Raw genomic sequence first — 17578 nt, forward strand, 5'->3', positions numbered from 1 at the left:
ATCATTTAATCTTTCAGTACTCACATTCAATGGTTTGCCAGACTTAGTCTGTAATTTGCCCAGGAATGACACACAGCAAATTTAAACAGCCTGCATGACTCATACCTCCTTCATTTCAGATTCAGTAGCACATACCACAGCTTGTGTCTAAAGAAGGTATCAGAATTATTTGTACACATGCTGTTCTCTGGAGAAAAAACAATTGCTATATTCAAGAGAGGTGTAAGCCAGAAATAAATGAGAGATGGCCAAAGAAGGTCAACCAGTTTTTCTAGGTACCCAGCTTCCTTGAAATGCAGTATTTGGAGTGACCACCACACATATTTTCTTAAAAATCTATGAGAAATCCACTAATGCACTGGTGCATGAATACACAGTAGCAAATAATTCAAGATATATAGCAATGTGCAGCCATGTATCTCAAATTAGAATTGAGCTCATTGAAGGTAAAATTAGATGCTAACATATTTAAAAAGTCCAAACACAATTGTCTCTCCTTCTTTGTCCAAAGCCATGGAAACGATTGCTCCATGAACTGAAACAAAAAATTCCAAGCTAAGAGACACCAACTGGTATGATACTGTATGTAATATTTATATCACTGTGTTTTCAGTAACACTGAAAACAAAAATTAGAGGGGTATCCCTACTTGCAATTCTTAATTCTTGAATCTGTCTTGATAATTCCTTGAAATAGTCTCCATGTGATAAGGTTCTTGGTTAATTCTGCAGCCCCATCACTTATGAGTCCAACTTCAGACTTTCCTACAGATACACAAATTTATTTCAGTTGCCAAAAGACACTATACTCCCTCTTGCCTTTTGGCATTCTCAATACTGGGTGGTCTTAACTAAAATACTTCCCCATCTACCTTTTGTCTAGGTACTTCCTACCCATTTTTTCAGAGTTACAGATGGTTACTTTTAGGAAAGCTTTCCTAACCTCTCATGTCTACATCAGAGGCTCCTTTTCGTGTTCCCAATGCACCCTAGAATTTCTCTATGTATCTCTTAGCACCCTGTATTATAATTACTTCCTTAGGTTATTGAGAGGAGAGATTATCTTGTGCATGTTCTATCCTACCATCCAACACAGAGTGGGTATTCAATAATTGCTTATTGCATAAAGGAATGAGGTCTATAAATAAGTCTAAATTCTTCCTAGGCACTTTCAGAGTCATTTTCTGAAGTTCTCCTGCAATGAGAAATGCACTATCTATGAACTCTACCTACCTGTCTAGAAATAACATTAAATTAAATGGTTTGTGGGTTTTAGTTCTTGGTAATAAAGATAATATGAATAAAGGAAACGCACAGGTACAAAGCCCTTAATTTAACTTACATTTTATTTTCTTCAAAACAAATAATGATAAATGATTATTAGGTTTAGACTAATTTTACTTTCCTCTCTTTATATCCTTAGGGAAGAGAAATGAACTGAAATCAAGAAACAGAAGAGCCAAGGAAAGAAGTCCATTTGAATGTATCAGCATGCAGGTATATTAATTATTCCCTGAATAAGCAACAACTAAACCATTCTGCATTGCTTGGCTACTGAATATGATCAAACCTATATTTATCGTTTAGAACTGAAGTTCAAAGTCTTATACAAGCTTTGTTTGCTTATGACTATTCCATCACCACTTATAGAAAGCATATTTTTTCAAAAGTGTGAAGAATCCACGAGTTTTCTGATCTTTGTGACTCCTCTTAAAGAAAGAAATAACAACCAGACCCAGGACTCCTCCTGTTTGGATGGGATCACGTTAAATGTCGTTCATGGGCCAGAGGAGACAACCTAGGAAACCACCACCCAACAGTTTCCTTTGGGTGTTCACAACTGAACAATAGAGAATTCCCAAATCCTTCCACTACAAAGAAGAGAAAAGAGTTGTAAATCAACAGAAGGGGAGAGAAACAAAAGGCATTTCCTCTACGTTTAACAGAGAGAACTTAAGAGTTATCAAGAGAAGGAACACGCCTTTCTACTTAGCTCCATAATTTTCATTCTAAGGTTATTAAAAAGAAGTCATCATTGGTACATGGAAGGATAAATCTGTACTTTAAAGTCCCCTTTTTTCTGTTGTTGGTCACAAAAGGCAACAAAGGAATAGCTAATAAATAGAATATCTTATTTGAAACGTTGGAAAAAGGATGCCAGTTCCTGGAAAATACCTTGCCCATTAGTAAAGAAATTGGTCCACAGGGAATAAAAATGGAATGGAGAGCTCTCCAATGCTGCCCTGTGGGGAGAAATACAAAGGGTCTCCACATGTGGACTTCATAAAAACTTTGATATATAAGAAATCTGTTATCCAAAGTACACGGTAGCCCCAGAAATTGTTCTGTTTAATCTTTGCACAGAGGATTTAGGGCCTGCAAAGTGCAAGAGGCATGATTTTTGCATTGGCCGTTTTAGTATTCATGTCTCCTGTACTGCTTTCTAATAAGTTAAGATGAAACGGGAGACTGCGTGCAGGAGTGAGAGATGCAAGAAAAGCAGTGCTGAGAAATAAAGATGAACAAAAGTGCATCTCTACTTCCCTTTTATTATTAACAGGCGAGAGAACAACAATGCCAAACTTATAATGTTATTACTTAACACTTCACATTCACAAAAAGACGTTGCATCATTTTTACATGTTATTTCTCCATACTTTTCTGATAGAAGCTTTTTTTTATAATCAGTTTTTATGATGATATATGAAATGATTTTTTCCAAAAAGGAAGATAAACATGCAGTCTGTGCCAGCATGTTACCAAAACAATCTTTTTGGTGAGAATAATTGTTTCCTTTACTGTTTGGGAAAGGAACAACTGATTGGCCTGCTATTTAAATGTTGTTTTCCTTGTGTTACATAGACCCACTTTTTCACTCCTATTCCCCTCCACCCCATTCAACTCACTATTACTTAAGTGTACCCCTTACACCATATTTCCGAAATATAAATAACATAACAGGATGAGATCTAAAGAAAACTAGCCTTCCTCTTAATTCTTCTGTGATATAAGGTGTGTAAATGGAGTGGCGGCTCCCATGAGTGAGTATATGTGCACCTGCCTGTGGGCTGGGCTCTTTCTAAGAGGAGCATGTCTGTGTGGCACACTGAGAAATGTTTGCTCAACGTAAGTGGGCAAAGTATGCTGAGATTCAGAAACTCCAGCCACCCTCATGTTTTAGGTATCTGCTAGTTAATTTGTTAGTTTGCATGGAGAAAGTCATTCAATAAATAAGTAGACCCCAAACCAGGGGACTGTCTCCTACCTTTAACTGTCATCTTCAATTCCCTGACAAATTAGTTTAGTATTTCTTCTGGGGCAAAAGAATGGCAGTGGAAAGTTCTCCAAACCCTTAGGTTTTATTAAATTTGGGAAGAATCTGGGATTCTGATGAGAAAGATTTCTTCATTTATTATTACATGGCCCAGAGCATAGCAATCTGTCAGTTACCTTTTTCAGTTTTGCAGAATAAGATATCTTAATAAAACAAAAAGCAGAAATTATCTAGGTAAACTGTCTACATTTCTTCAACAAATGTAAAAAATATGCCTTCACTTGGGGCCACATAGTCATAGCCTAGCAGGTAATAAACTATATATTTTTAAATACAAGTCCTAGTGAAATGAACATTGTTAAGTAGAGTAAACATTTATTTCAAAGCCATAAGTATGTCTGAGTATAGAAAAAGTTCAAGATCTTTAAATATGTTCCCATTATTAGAACTTTACACACACACACACAATTTATTTCCTTCAATTTCAAATCTAATAAATAGAGTCAACAGATACCTTTTTCTCTTTACTTCTTAATCCATACATTATGAAATCTAACATATGAAAACTATGGAGAATATGCTCCCTACTCCAGGGCAGTGGGTTGAAGTGGTATGTCTGTTGCTGTGTTACTTGTCTGCATGGAGAGCTTGCATTGATTCACTGATGCCTCTAGGAATAAAGGTCAGTCCTTATGCTAATGTTGATAGTGATGTTACAATGATAGCAGTAGTACCTGCAATTTTTTGAGTGCATTCTATGTGCTAGATGATTTATAAGCACCATTTTTATTTTAAAAATACTACAGTGACTTGCACAAAATGAAGAAACCGTGACTCCCAATATTTATATGATTTTCTCAAGGTCCTAGATCTGGGTTTGCAACCATGTCTGTCTGATTCGAAGTTCATGTTTTCTTCCTACATCCCTCCAAGCAGAGAGTTAATTCAGGCAATGTGAAAACTTGAAGTAAGGTGACCATATGTTCCAGTCTATACCTGTTATCCTAGCGTAATTAATAGATTCCCCTTTCATGCTCGAAAATGCCCCAGTATGGACAATGTTTAACAATCAACCTATCTTTGAGCAAGGTTTAAAATCCACGTAAGACTTTTCTAAGGTATTGTTCACAATGCTTTAATTAATCTTGTTGTCTTTACTGAAGGATGTCAAGCAAGTAACAAATTGGACCTAGCTTGGTGTATTTGGGAAAACAAATGGATTTATGAATGAATATCATTTACTGGTTGGGTGTATTATCGCTCTGTCATCTCTCTTTGAGAATCTTTTGTCCTTCCTCTTTTCTCTCTCCTCCTCCTAGTCTCCATGTTTCTTTCTATGCAGGCTTTCGCTATTGGTCAAGTATTAAAAAATAAATTCCTTGGTTTTGCTTTAGCTTTTGTTTCTGATGAACGTTTAAAATTCAGCTTGGCCACTCATTCAGATGTTTAAACCACTAGTAATGGTAGTTTTGTCCAAAAGAGAAGTAAAAATCATTTTAAGACATCAGTAACTTATTTTTCTTTCTTTCTTCTCTTTAATCTCACTGCTACTATTCCACTACTTCTTTACTACAGCCGTAGCGCATTGGTGTCCAGGGAGCTTTCTTGTTGCAGTTCCTGGACAATGCTACTGCAGGTTTCGCTGGGGGACGCCAGCTCCAAAATGTATTATTTCAAGCACCACCACACATGTCTCTGTTCCTCTTCTGCTTTTATGGGTAAACTGCTGTCCAGTTTCTATTATTTTAAAGGGCTTTCAGGAAGAGGAAAGGAAACGATTTTTGAAAAATAAACAGGATAAAATATATAACTGTTTAAGACACATGCAGTAAGAAAATCTAACATTCGCTTTTGTTGGTTTCAAATGTATGGCTTTGATTTATGGATTAAAATTGCTCATTTATTATTTTATCTATACAGCTCTAGGCAATTTTGACAGTTAAAATTTAGTTTTATTGACCAGTGCAGCCACTGTGCCCACGAGGGGACTGGTGCACACAGCCTGCTGCACTCAAGAAACGATGATTTTTGATTCCATGAGTGAGTCCGATTGGGAAACATAACCAATATAACAATAAGTTCCAAATCTCAGTGCCCAAGGCAAGAGGTTTGCTGTAAAACACAATTGCCCTTTAAGAAGGGGAGGAGAAGAATCCCGGGTAGAAGTTTGCAAGCACAATGTCCTGCAGCTGGAATAGGCCACAAATATCTCTCTCCATTCAAACTATGCAGCAGTATAAGGGGACGTTTCTCTAAACACCCAGTTCCACAGACTAAATATTAATGAGCAAACATGCCTGAAAAGCAAAATGAATGTTAGTTACAGAGACAATGAACTAAACAACCATTTTGATGTGAGAAAATTTACTAGTGAGTGCCACAAACCAACCTTTTGCTTTTCAATGAAAAACAACAAAAAGAACAGAAGAATTTCGGGGTGAAGATCTTTGCTCCTCCCCCACACCCTCCATGGCAGCACATACAGAAACATAAACCAGTACAGTGATTTTAGGCTAGGCCTACTCGACTACCAAATTGGCCACCTCTGCAATGTTAATTTAGTCTTTTACTCTAAATCCCCCGTGATACATAAACAAACCTCCAAAGGGGAACAAATCAATAAAATGTCTAATTTGATTAACCATGTTTTCAAATTCATCAAGACAGCTCTAACCTGAAATAAATAGGTGAGTGAATAAATAAATAACGCACTCACTTGTGAGTATTTTCCACGTCTTCTTTTCATCGTCGTAATACTGAACCAAATTGCTGGGGAGCCGGTCCGGTCCAGGAGGCAGCCCTCCAACCAATAACAGCATTTTCTTGTTAGAGCGAATTCTTCACCCAAAACAAAAGAGGAGATGAATAACCACATTATTGTAGAGTCTTTTTAGTGGCAACAAAATCATAACCATCAAAGACTGTTCCTTGCTTGCAGATATCTATTTCATTTTTTCCTGTTTCTTCCCCCATTCATGTCTCAACAATTTTTTTGAACCAAGCAGAAAAATGATCAGAAGAGCTGCACATCCCCATACTCATAGAATAATAAGCTCCCTTTATGCAATTTGTTAGAGGTTCATTCTAGAACGACCTTTTTCTTATATTATCCCTTTAAATCATCACTCTTTACAGCTGAGTACACATGAAATGCTCTGGAGTTGTACTAAGGTTAAGCATTAAAGTTGCATGTCAAAAATCGTATTAGTCAAAATCATTATTATAAGCCATTCTCCACTCAAAGAACCTTGAAAAAATTAAGGTTATGCGGGGAGTTTGTGAGCCAACTCTTTAATCACCCAGGGAACTTCAAATACCAGTTTGGTACAATTAGTAGCACAGGGCTAACTGGGGTGGGTTAACCAGTTTGAACGTGAATTTTTTTGTTTGTTTAATTTAGCTTAGACTTCTGCCTTCTTCCCCTTCCCCCACTCCCAGCTCACCCTCCCCTCTGCTCTCCCCCTGTGCACCACTGGCGATATAGCAGCACCAATTGGTAAAAATGAGACTGTGATGTTGTTGTGAGCCTCCCCAGAGTGGAGCCCTGCCAATGCTTGCCACTGATCCAGCGGCATGAACCTGCTCAACTGTGCAAAGTCACTCTAATTCCCTCCCTCTGTTTTTCTACCTTCTCCCCCAGGGGGCAACCACTGAAAGGAGTGACTACCCACCCATCAAGAGCTGGCAATTCGCTGCTATTAACCGTGACTGTGATTCCCAGTCCGCCTGGCAGTTCCTGAGAAAGGCCTGCAATGTCTCATATGCAGTAAAAGCTGTAAGATGCACCCTGGCCGGCACACTCGACCTGATGGATGTACAATCCTCAGGAACAGTAATGGATTGAGCACACTTGTGCTTGAAGCAGGGAGAGGAGGCCCAGACCCCCACAAAGGGCCTGCTGATTTAACAGTCGCTTTACATATAATTGAACTTTTCATGTACCTGAAAGGCTCAAGGTGGTGGTGGAAGAAACGGAACAACAATGATTGAAGGAAAAAAGTCAATAAATACAAAAGGGTTCCTCTTAGTGATGATCACAAGCCATGGCATGGCTCTGAGTCTATGATTACATATTCAGCTCGTTCTGATTCAAGAATGCTTGGCGAAGTATGCCCTTGTGGAGAAGCATTGTTTGTTGGTTAAGAACCTAACATTCGGAGAGTTAACTTAACACAGTTAATGACATCTCCCTGTGAAGGAAGGGAACAACAGAATTCCTTTGATGAAACTCTGGTGCCATTGAATACATTATTATGCCTCAGTGGGAAAAATACCTTCTGGAGAATTGCCCATATTAGACACTCATCGATAGAGGGAGCTGTACTTACAGAGGAACGAGTAATATGATGGCAACTTGCAGTGTTAATTCTGCCACTCTGTGGATATAGTTGAGCCAAAAGGTAAACAAACCCAAACTCTGAATTTGAAGTAGCTTCGAACTGTACCCATATGCCTTATAGACTAGTAGTTGGCAAATAGAATACAACAGCAAAGAGCCCCCATAGTTGGAGGATTTCAGTGATTGGGGTGTTTTTGCAAGAGGGGTTAAGAAAAATCAGTGCAGTCAGTACCTCTCTTTCATTTAGAAAACATACATGCATAATTCACATGCTATAGAATCTCCTAAATGCATGGCCACAGAGCTGATATATGAATAGTTTTTTCTTATTGTAGTCTTTAGTCCAAATAACCAACCACTCTGTGTGTGTAAGAGAAGTCAAGATGAAAACAAATACTCTTTTTAGGTTGCTGCAAATGACCATGTGTAGACAGACCTGTTCAACTGGAAGTCATGATTCTGTGGCTGTCCTAACATCACTTGTCCACATGCCACCAGACTGCAGTTGGGGGTAGATCAATATCAACAGATGGACACAGAGGAAAGAACTCACTGAAGTGGTGGTTGTGCAAAAGCAACATAATTAAATATGTTTTAGTATATAAATAAATTAAGTGCTTAAAACATGTGCTTAATGGGGCCCAGCGTGGTGGCTCATGTCTGTAATCCCAGCACTTTGGAAGGCCAAAGCAGGCAGATCACCTGAGGCCAGGAGTTTGAGACCGGCCTGACCAACACAGTGAAACCCCATCTCTACTAAAAATACAAAAAATTAGCCAAGTGTGGTGGTGGGCGCCTGTAATCCCAGCTACTTCGGAGGCTGAGACAAGAGAATCTCTTGAACCCAGAAAGCAGAGGTTGCAGTGGGCTGAGATTGTGTCATTGCTCTCCAGACTGGACAAAAAGAGCAAAACTCCATGTCAGAAAAAAAAAAAAAAATTAGCTGGGTGTGGTGGCACATGTTTGTAATCCCAGCTATTTGGGAGGCTGAGGCAGGAGAATCGCTTCAACTGAGGAGGCAGAGGTTGCAGTGACCCGAGATCATGCCACTGCACTCCAACCTGGGCAACAACAACAAAACTCCATCTCAAAAAAAAAAAAATGTGTTTAATGGATGGCAAAGGGAGATGAATGCATGACTCACACATGTTTGTAAGGTCATTTCATTCATTGATAAGAGGAACTTCCCTGGACAAGTTACACTGGTGATTCTCCACCCTGATTTAGATGGACCATCTCTGCTGATAAGGAGAGGATCTAATGTCTTTGTTCTCTCTGCCCAGATTGCCAGCCATTGCCATCTGTCCTCTAAGAACTGGACTGACTACAAATACAAAAGCCAGTGAATGGTGGGCAAATGGTAACACCCTCCACCCCGCCAACAGTGACATGATTCAAGGGCTAGCTAGCATAGCAGCAAAGAAAGATTCCACATAACTAAGGTAAATTTCTAAGCTACTCAGGCCTCTGCAGACACTGTAATAAAGAATTACGTGGAGGAAAAGGAAATCCTACTTACCCTCAATGGCTGTGTGTTTTCTACAAAGGGGCAGTGCTTTGAAGCCATTATGTATGGCTTTCTTAGTGAATCAAGATGCCTTCCAAATCTTTTGCATTGTTATATTTACATCATCATTCATTCAATTTGTCATGACATTTTACTTAGAGTATTTTTTCTCTAAATCTTGTGTTATTCAATTTTCCAAGCCAGTCTCAATATTATTTAATTCTAAATAAAACTTGAAGCTCTACTTTGTGAAGATGAATCAAATCGAAACCCAAAATAAGACAAAACATGTAAGAAGTTGGATCATAAAGAGGAAAGAACACATCAAGTAACAAAACACATTTGAGTGGTTTTCTCACTATTTTCTCCATTGACTCTCAAAACAGCTCAACGTGGTAGATATAACTCTCCATTTTACAGGGAGGAGAGAAAGTTCCCATAGATGTTACAAGAAAGTACACATTTGGACATTACAGAAAACTATGAAGATTTCTGAATCCAAATGAAGAAACCTAATGGAGATTACTTTACATTTCTTATTGCTTAAGAATAATACAAATGAGAATAACCATCACATATTTTACTTTGATATAAATGCAATGTCAACTATTCAATTACTCCTAGAAAGCAATACACGTGAATAATTCCTGTGGAAAAGCTTCCATTCTTTTTACAATGTGCAATTATAATAGTGACAATGACAATAACGACAGTTAATAATGAATGCGTATTGAATACTGAACTTCTGATTATCATACTATTTATTTGATGTGTGTGAACTTCAATTTGAAAACACCATAAAAAAAGATACCTGTGAACTAGAAAAGTAAAATGAAGAGAAGCTGAACTAACTGTGCTGAAGGGGGTTTTAATTATTCTTTTTAAAATAATTCCAGCAGAGCTTTACAGGTTTAATTTTAGATTAGTCAAAATTTATAAATGTAGCCTCATTGCAATCACTAGAGTTTCTTCTCATGGCAACATATTATACTTTTTAGAAGCTCTATACATAGGGAACCAATTTAGCCAAAATTAATATGTTCTCTTCATACCTTTTATTATTTTAAAATACTCCTTTCACTCTTCATTTTACCCATTTTGCCCAACCCAGACCAAAGTATGTATTGAAAGACAAGGAATAATAGAAATGTAAACAAAACGTTGAGTATATCGTGGTTGATAATATTTGAATGTCTTTGATTTGAGTTCCTTGATTCTTGCATAGAAAAATGTAAGGTTGCAAAGGCGATGGAATCTGAAGGTCTCCTTTGTTCCATCCCAGTAACTGCCCAACATTTACCATGTGTCACATTTGGGCGTGTGTGTGCGTCTGTATGCGTGAGTGCTGGCGTGCATACCACGCATTCCCGGGATGAATGATTGAAGGATGACCTACACCTCCTGGTGTAAACAAATTTTTCATCATACTGGTGTTCTAAGTACTGTAAAATCTCATTTATTTATATTTCAGTGATTTGGAACTTCAATAATTGGGAAACAGGCCAGATAAAGTTTTCCTTTCCATGATACATGAGAAAAGTTTTCATGAACTAGATTGCGAAAAAAACGTTTAACCTATTTAAGAAATCAGCTGATACGCTGGCACTTTATAATCACCAATGCACATTTAGGCAAAATTCATTTTACAGGTAACAAATAATTCTCATTTATGAAAGAAGATATTCTGCAATGTTCTAAGAATCATTAATTCATAGAGTTTGAAGAGAACTTTGAGGCAATCTAGTTCAGTGATTCCCAGACCCTAGCAAGTTACCAGGATCAACTGAGGGCATTAGAACTTTTGGATTCTAGGTATAGATTTTCACTTCTCGTCTCTCAGAGATTATGATTCAATAGGATGAGTCTTAAAAAATCAATGCCGTTTCACAGCCTTCCAGTTGATGCTAACACATAGCCAGAGTTGGAGCCACTGACTTGGTCTAGGCCCCTACATCATGTAGAAATCCTTCTAATAGTTTTTTAGATAAGTAATTATTCTTATGTATTTGGAAATTTGAAATGAATCTTAGATTTTCAAATACACTCTGTTGTTAAAAGTTGTTGGACAGTTGTGTTAGATATATTTTTTTCCTCTTATGCTGAGCTGAAAAACCTACCTAGGTTTCCTAGAGCAGTGGTCCTCAACCTTTTTGGTACCAGGGTCTGGTTTCATGGAAGACAGTTTTTCCATGGACCAGGGGGATGGTTTCAGGATGATTCAAATGCAGTACATTTATTGTGCACTTTATTTCTATTATTATATTTCTATTATTACATTGTAATACATAACAAAATAATTATACAACTCACCATAATGTAGAATCAGTGGGAGCCCTGAGGTTGTTTTCCTGCAACTAGACAGTCCCATCTAGGGGTGATGGGAGACAGTGACACATCATCAGGTATTAGATTCTCATAAGGAACACACAAGCTAGTTCCCTCACATGTGCAGTTCACAGTAGGGTTTGCGCTCATATGATAATCTGATGCTGACAGGAGGCAGAGCTCAGGTGGTAATGCAAGCGATAGGGAGCAGCTGTAAATATAAACGAAGCTTCACTCGCTCGCCCACCACTCACCTCCTGCTGTACCGCCCAGTTCCTAACAGGCCACGGACTAAAGAACACTAAAATACCAGTTTTCTTTTAAGGCTTTCTAAAATCACAGTAGTCTTTTAGCAGTCACAGTGCAATGTTGGGCCCCTGTTCAGCTTCTAGCTGATTATCAATATCGATCTTTTTTTTTTTTTTAACAAAAACAAGTGTTTTCAAGCCAAGTTTTTCCTATCCTATATTTCTTCTAATTAAGATATTTTGAACAGCTATGCATGACTATTGTTTAACATTTTTTGTCCTCTACTGATTTAGACACTTTGCTTCAATTCGTTTACAGTTAGCAATTGTTAATTGAGTTCCTACTATGTTCCAGGTAGTGTTCTAAGAATTGGAGATAATAATGGGAGCAAGAGGAGTAAATTCCTTGTTCATTGTGGTACTTAATTCCACCCTAGTGGGGACATCTGTGGAAGCCATCACAGTCTTTGAGGCAGAGCCTAGTGGGGACATCTATGGAAGCCATCACAGTCTTTGAGGCACAGCCTAGTGGGGACATCTATGGAAGCCATCACAGTCTTTGAGGCAAAGTAGCCTAGTTGTTAAGGGTGCGGACCTCTTAGCTAAGGTGAGATGCCTGGTTTCAGCTGTTTTAAGTGAACTTAGGTTGGCCTTTTTGCCCCTCTTATTTTTATTTTTTTGAGATGGAATCTTGCTCTGTTGCCCAGTCTCCTGGAGTGCAGTGGCGTGATCTTGGCTCACTGCAACCTCTGCCTCCTGGGTTCAAGCAATTTCTGGCTAATTTTTGCATTATGTATTTATTTATTTATTTGAGATGGAGTCTCACTCTGTCACCCAGGGAGGATTGCAGTAGTGCAATCTCGGTTCACTGCAAGCTCTGCCTCCCAGTTTCAGGCCATTCTCCTGCCTCAGCCTCCCGAGTAACTGGGACTATAGGTGCCCGCCCCCACACCTGGCTAAGTTTTTGTATATTTAGTAGAGATGGGGTTTCACTGTCTCCACTTGGTGATCCACCCGCCTCGGCCTCCTAAAGTGCTGGGATTACAGGCGTGAACCACCACACCTGGCTTTTATTTATTTATTTTTTTAAGTAGAGACAGGGTTTCACCATGTTGACCAGGCTGGTCTCTGACTCCTGACCTCAAGTGATCCCCCGGCCTCGGCCTCCCAAAGTGCTAGGATTACAGGCATGAGCCACTGGGCCTGGCCTCTTTGCCCCTCTTTAACCTTATTTATAAAATAGGGATAACACTAACAAGATCTAAGGCACAGGCATCTTTAATTTTCAGAATTAAAAGACATAATATATGTAAAGCATTTAAAACAGAGCTAAATAAATGCTAATTATCATTACCACAATCATCATCTGCATAGTTATTGACATCATCATTATCCTCCTCATCCTCATCCTCATTATCATCAGTATTATCTGTTCCTTTATGTAATTTGCAGGTTTGACAAGCAGGTGGCCTATGTCCCCATCCCAGTTTTATAACTTAAAGATAATAAAGAGTTGTACTTCAATGGTTTTGTTATTTTAATTATGCTAACTCGTTCTTCCTGAAATGATACTAAATCATTGGAATTTTTACTTTAATTCTCTGCATAGGGTCTTTGGGAGTGTATGACCATTTTTTGAAACATGGAGATTTGATTGAAAAAAAAAGTTTAAAAGAAAAAAGGAAAATGACGACAACAACAACAAGAAGAAGCAGTTTTGAAGCAGCAAAGTGATCCAGAGTAGATAATCATTATCCCATCTTTCAGAAGCCAAGTTAATTGCAAGTTAAGAGTCATCAGACCTGGATTTAAATCTTCTACCTTTTCTTATGTTTATCTCCTTGGATTGACTCTAAACCTCCGTTGCTTCATCTGTAAAGTGAGAATAATGGTATCCTCTTACAAGAATGTTGTAAGGGTTAAACAAAGTCATCTAGGTGTAATAGGAAAATAAATGCCTTCTGCTTGTAACCAAAACCACCTTGTAGAGCCAGTCCCTGCAGCGAATGAAAGGCCTTTTGTGCTGCTGACACCTTGAAAGATGAATGTCTCTGCATACTGAAGGGGAAAAATATTGATACTTTCAACATAATCCAGTAGGAAGGGGCTGTGGAAAATGGAAAGAAGTCTCGACTCTTTCCCATGTCCTCCCAATTTCAGTGGACTTTACTAAACTCTTGATAGGTTAGTATTGCATAAAAGCAGGAAATGGGCAGTTGCACATCTGATAGTACAGCAGCAATGTATGGGAGTGATTTGGGAGGTAGAAAAGGCCAGGAAAACACAAGCTCCAGGGACTCACAGACATGAGGATGGGTGTGTGAGTCAGTTCAGGCTTCGGTAACAAAAATACCATAGACTGTGTGGCTTGAACAACAGAAAATTATTTCTCACAGTTTTGGAGGCTGAAAAGTGCAAGATCAGATTGCTGACAGATTCTGTTCCTCGTGAGGGCTCACTTCCCATTTATGTTCTCACATGGTGAGGGGGGCAATGAGAGAGAGAGAGAGAGAGAGAAAGAGAGGAGAAAGAGAGAAAGTGCACATGTGTGTGCTCTCCTCTCTCTTCTTACAAAGCCACTAATTCCATCATGAGGGCCCCACCCTCATGACCTAATTACCTCCCAAAGGTCCCATATCCAAATACTATCTTATTGGTGATTAGGGTTTCAAGGTATGAATTTTTAAGGGGCAGACCCAAACATTTAGACCATACCAAAATAGTTTTGGTTTTCCACAGGCCATAGGATTATAGGGGTTCATAGTAATTTCTTTACCAGATCTGTTACACCTCCAGCTGAAATCTGGGTTACATAGAAACAAAATATTTATATAGTTCAAAACTGATAAATGATAGCTATTATTATTGTGTGTAATTATTAACTTTACAAAGTACTCATTTGAAAATTCATCTTTGGAAATGGAGTTTTTATTGCTTAGAAGCCTTGCAGATACCATATGTTACATTGTATATAAATAGCCAGAACGTTGATTGCATAAGCAAGTTTAACAAAAATATAAAACCACTGGACTTCCTACAATGGTATTGACTCAGATCTCATTCATAAAATATAATCTACTTACTCTCTTTGCTGCCAGCTGCCTCTGTTAGGGTAGTCACCAAATCTTACGATATCCAAGTCGCAAAATTTCAAGGTATCCCTGACTCTTCCATTTTCTTGCTATATTGTATAGTTTCTAAGGCTGTAATATTTCTTAAATCTTTCCCTTCATTCCAGCCGAGCTGCCATCAGCTGGATTCAGCTGTGTCGGTTCTCCCTTGAGCTGTTGTAAAGTGGTAGCCCTGCTTTCTGGGCCCCTATCCCCATCTAATCTACACTACATATTTTGTCAAATGAATTTTAGCAAAGCCAAACATTAATAATCAATTACATCAGTCCTCTTCATAAAAACCATTGAATTCCCAATTACTTATTACAACCTCTCTTTCCTTTCTTTTTTTCTCCTATTGGTAAATGTTTTCCTGGAATTTCATTTGAGGGATAAAAGAGTTTGTGGGTCCAGATCTGGAGAAATGTGAAAGGGGAATTTCAGATGGAAACTGCTCAGATCATGGGGAAGAAGTAAACAGAGGTAGAGCCCTCCACTGCGAGTAACTGGCCTGGCCAGAAGGAAGCTTTGAAAGTCAGCTAGCCTTCCCTAAACTTCCAGCCTGAATGGTACCCAAAACTCCCCCAAGGAGAGCTGCTACCCTTCTCTTAAAATTTTGCAGCAAAGTAAACTCCCTTGAGAGTTTGTTCCAGCTGATTTGCTGTTGTATTTAGGTTTCTTTATCATAGCTGTTCTTGGTAATTACACAGCAGCTTTCATCGGAAGAGCCTTTAAATAGACCTGATAATGCCTCTCTGAGGTAGGTAAACACAAAGTATCATTATCCCCATTTAACAGATGAAAGACTAGAGGAAAAGGGGCTTGAGCAGCTTTTCCAGTGCTGCAGGATGGGTTTTATTTCCTCCATTTCACACAGGAAACATCTCCAGGGTTTTCTCACACAACTTTTCTTGGCTCTCAGGTGTGGCTGAAAATGCCTTACTTCCCAGAGTCTGACTTTGGGCTCCCCTTCTTCCTCAGACGTGGAGTCTGGCTATGTGGTGACTGGAGAATGGTCAGTCATGTGCCTTCCTAAGATGGAAGTAACCTTAAGATTTGTTTGATCATATCATAAAGATAATACATGCTCACTGAAAAAAATTCTGACTATACTTAAAAGCGAGAAGAACTTACTACATAGTAGGTGCTCAATAAATGCTTGTTGTAGAAATGAAGATATGACGAATAAAAGAAGGAATAGAGTCCGGCGTAGTGTCTCACGCCTGTAATCCCAGCACTTTGGGAGGCCAAGGTGGGCAGATCACTTGAGGTCAGCAGCTCGAGATCGAGATCAGCCTGGCCAACACGGTGGAACACCGTCTCTACTAAAAATACAAAAATTAGCTGGGGGTTGTGGCATGTGCCTGTAACCCCAGCTACTCAGGAGGCTGAGGCAGGAGAATCACTTGAACTTGGGAGGTGGAGTTTGCCGTGAGCCGAGGACACATCATTGCACTCCAGCCTGGGCAACAGAGTGAGACTCCATCTCAAAAACAACAACAACAACAACAACAACAACAACAACAAAGAAGGAATAGGTGGGAAGACTAAAAGTCACTTGTAATCCCTATCCAGGAAGATGTTATAGATTCTTTACATCCTTTTATTCCTTACTTGTTTCAGGGTTCAGTCGTGGGGGTAGAGGTGTCAAAAGGCAACTGGGAAAAAGGAAAAAGCGACATTTCTGAACCACAGGGTGGAAGACTCAGAGAACTGTATATTGGGGGAAAGGACATTCATATCAACGAACTCCCAAATCTAAGCTGCTATTTTTACTATGTACTGCCCTAGACCCTCCACCTTTTATCCCTGTCTGAGCATGTCCAAATAATGAGTCTTTCTCTTCGTACATTATCACATTCATCATTCTTCTTTGGATGTCTCTGCTTATCTTTGCTCTTTAGTTCTAGTGTTGTCTTATAGAATAGGAGCCTACCTACCATGACAGAGTACAATGTTTACCAAACTTCAGTTACCAGTACAACAAAGGACTTTCATTGTTTTTGCCATAGCTACACACTTTGAAATTATTTACTAAATATTTTATTTAAAACTCCTCACTTAAAAAAATGCTTCCTTAAAAATCCCAGGCTATTGTAGTGGTTCCCAATGTGGGCTGTGGGAACCTTTATAAGCTATCAGAACTTCTCAGGGACTCTGATTCAATGATCTGGGATGGGACCCAGCATCGTTTGTGTGTGCGTGTGTGTGTGTGTGTGTGTGTGTGTGTGTGTGTGTCTTTTAAGCTTTCTGACTGATTCTATTAATAACATGCAACCAGTATTGAGAACCATGTTTCTAAGCAATTATATTTACTAAATCGTGGGCTTCATGGGTTAATTATTTTATCTCGAACACACATTAAAATATAACAATACCTAGCTTGTTATAAATGTTAAAATGATTTCTTGTGTACCATCTGAAATTGTCTGACCTTCTACCAGTGGCAGATAAATACTACTTGGGGATGCACTAAAAGAAATGGAAGAAACCAGGACTTTAATATCTGAAACTCTGAAAACCTGTTACATTCCAACTCTGCCACTTCCCGTCTGTGTGACCATGTGAAGATCAACATCTTTGTTGGCTGTTGCTTTACACACTGCAATTTTGATTAGCCATCTTACCACCCCTTCACTTCTCATCCCGCCCCTGTGGCTCACACCGGTCCTCCACAATTCTTCCAGAATGTTACTGTGTCCTCTAGCATGCAGTTAGAGGAGTTGGCTTATGCTTTTACCACATTCCTCTAGGCACCAAACTTATAGACTGGCTG

At 38.9% G+C, this 17578-nt stretch overlaps 1 protein-coding gene across 2 annotated transcripts in view; it reads right to left on the reverse strand.

The window, feature by feature from the left end:
* KLHL14 (kelch like family member 14) overlaps positions 1-17578 on the reverse strand; it is a 100508-nt gene that overhangs the window by 63281 nt on the left and 19649 nt on the right. For both annotated transcript variants that reach the window (XM_009192579.4, XM_021930021.2), the window contains one exon: positions 5990-6111. In XM_009192579.4, coding sequence (XP_009190843.1) covers positions 5990-6111 — 122 coding nt within the window. The remainder of the gene's footprint in view (positions 1-5989; positions 6112-17578) is intronic.

This window comes from Papio anubis, chromosome 19 (genome assembly GCF_008728515.1).
Source record: "Papio anubis isolate 15944 chromosome 19, Panubis1.0, whole genome shotgun sequence".
In the NCBI taxonomy this organism is placed as follows: Eukaryota; Metazoa; Chordata; class Mammalia; order Primates; family Cercopithecidae; genus Papio; species Papio anubis.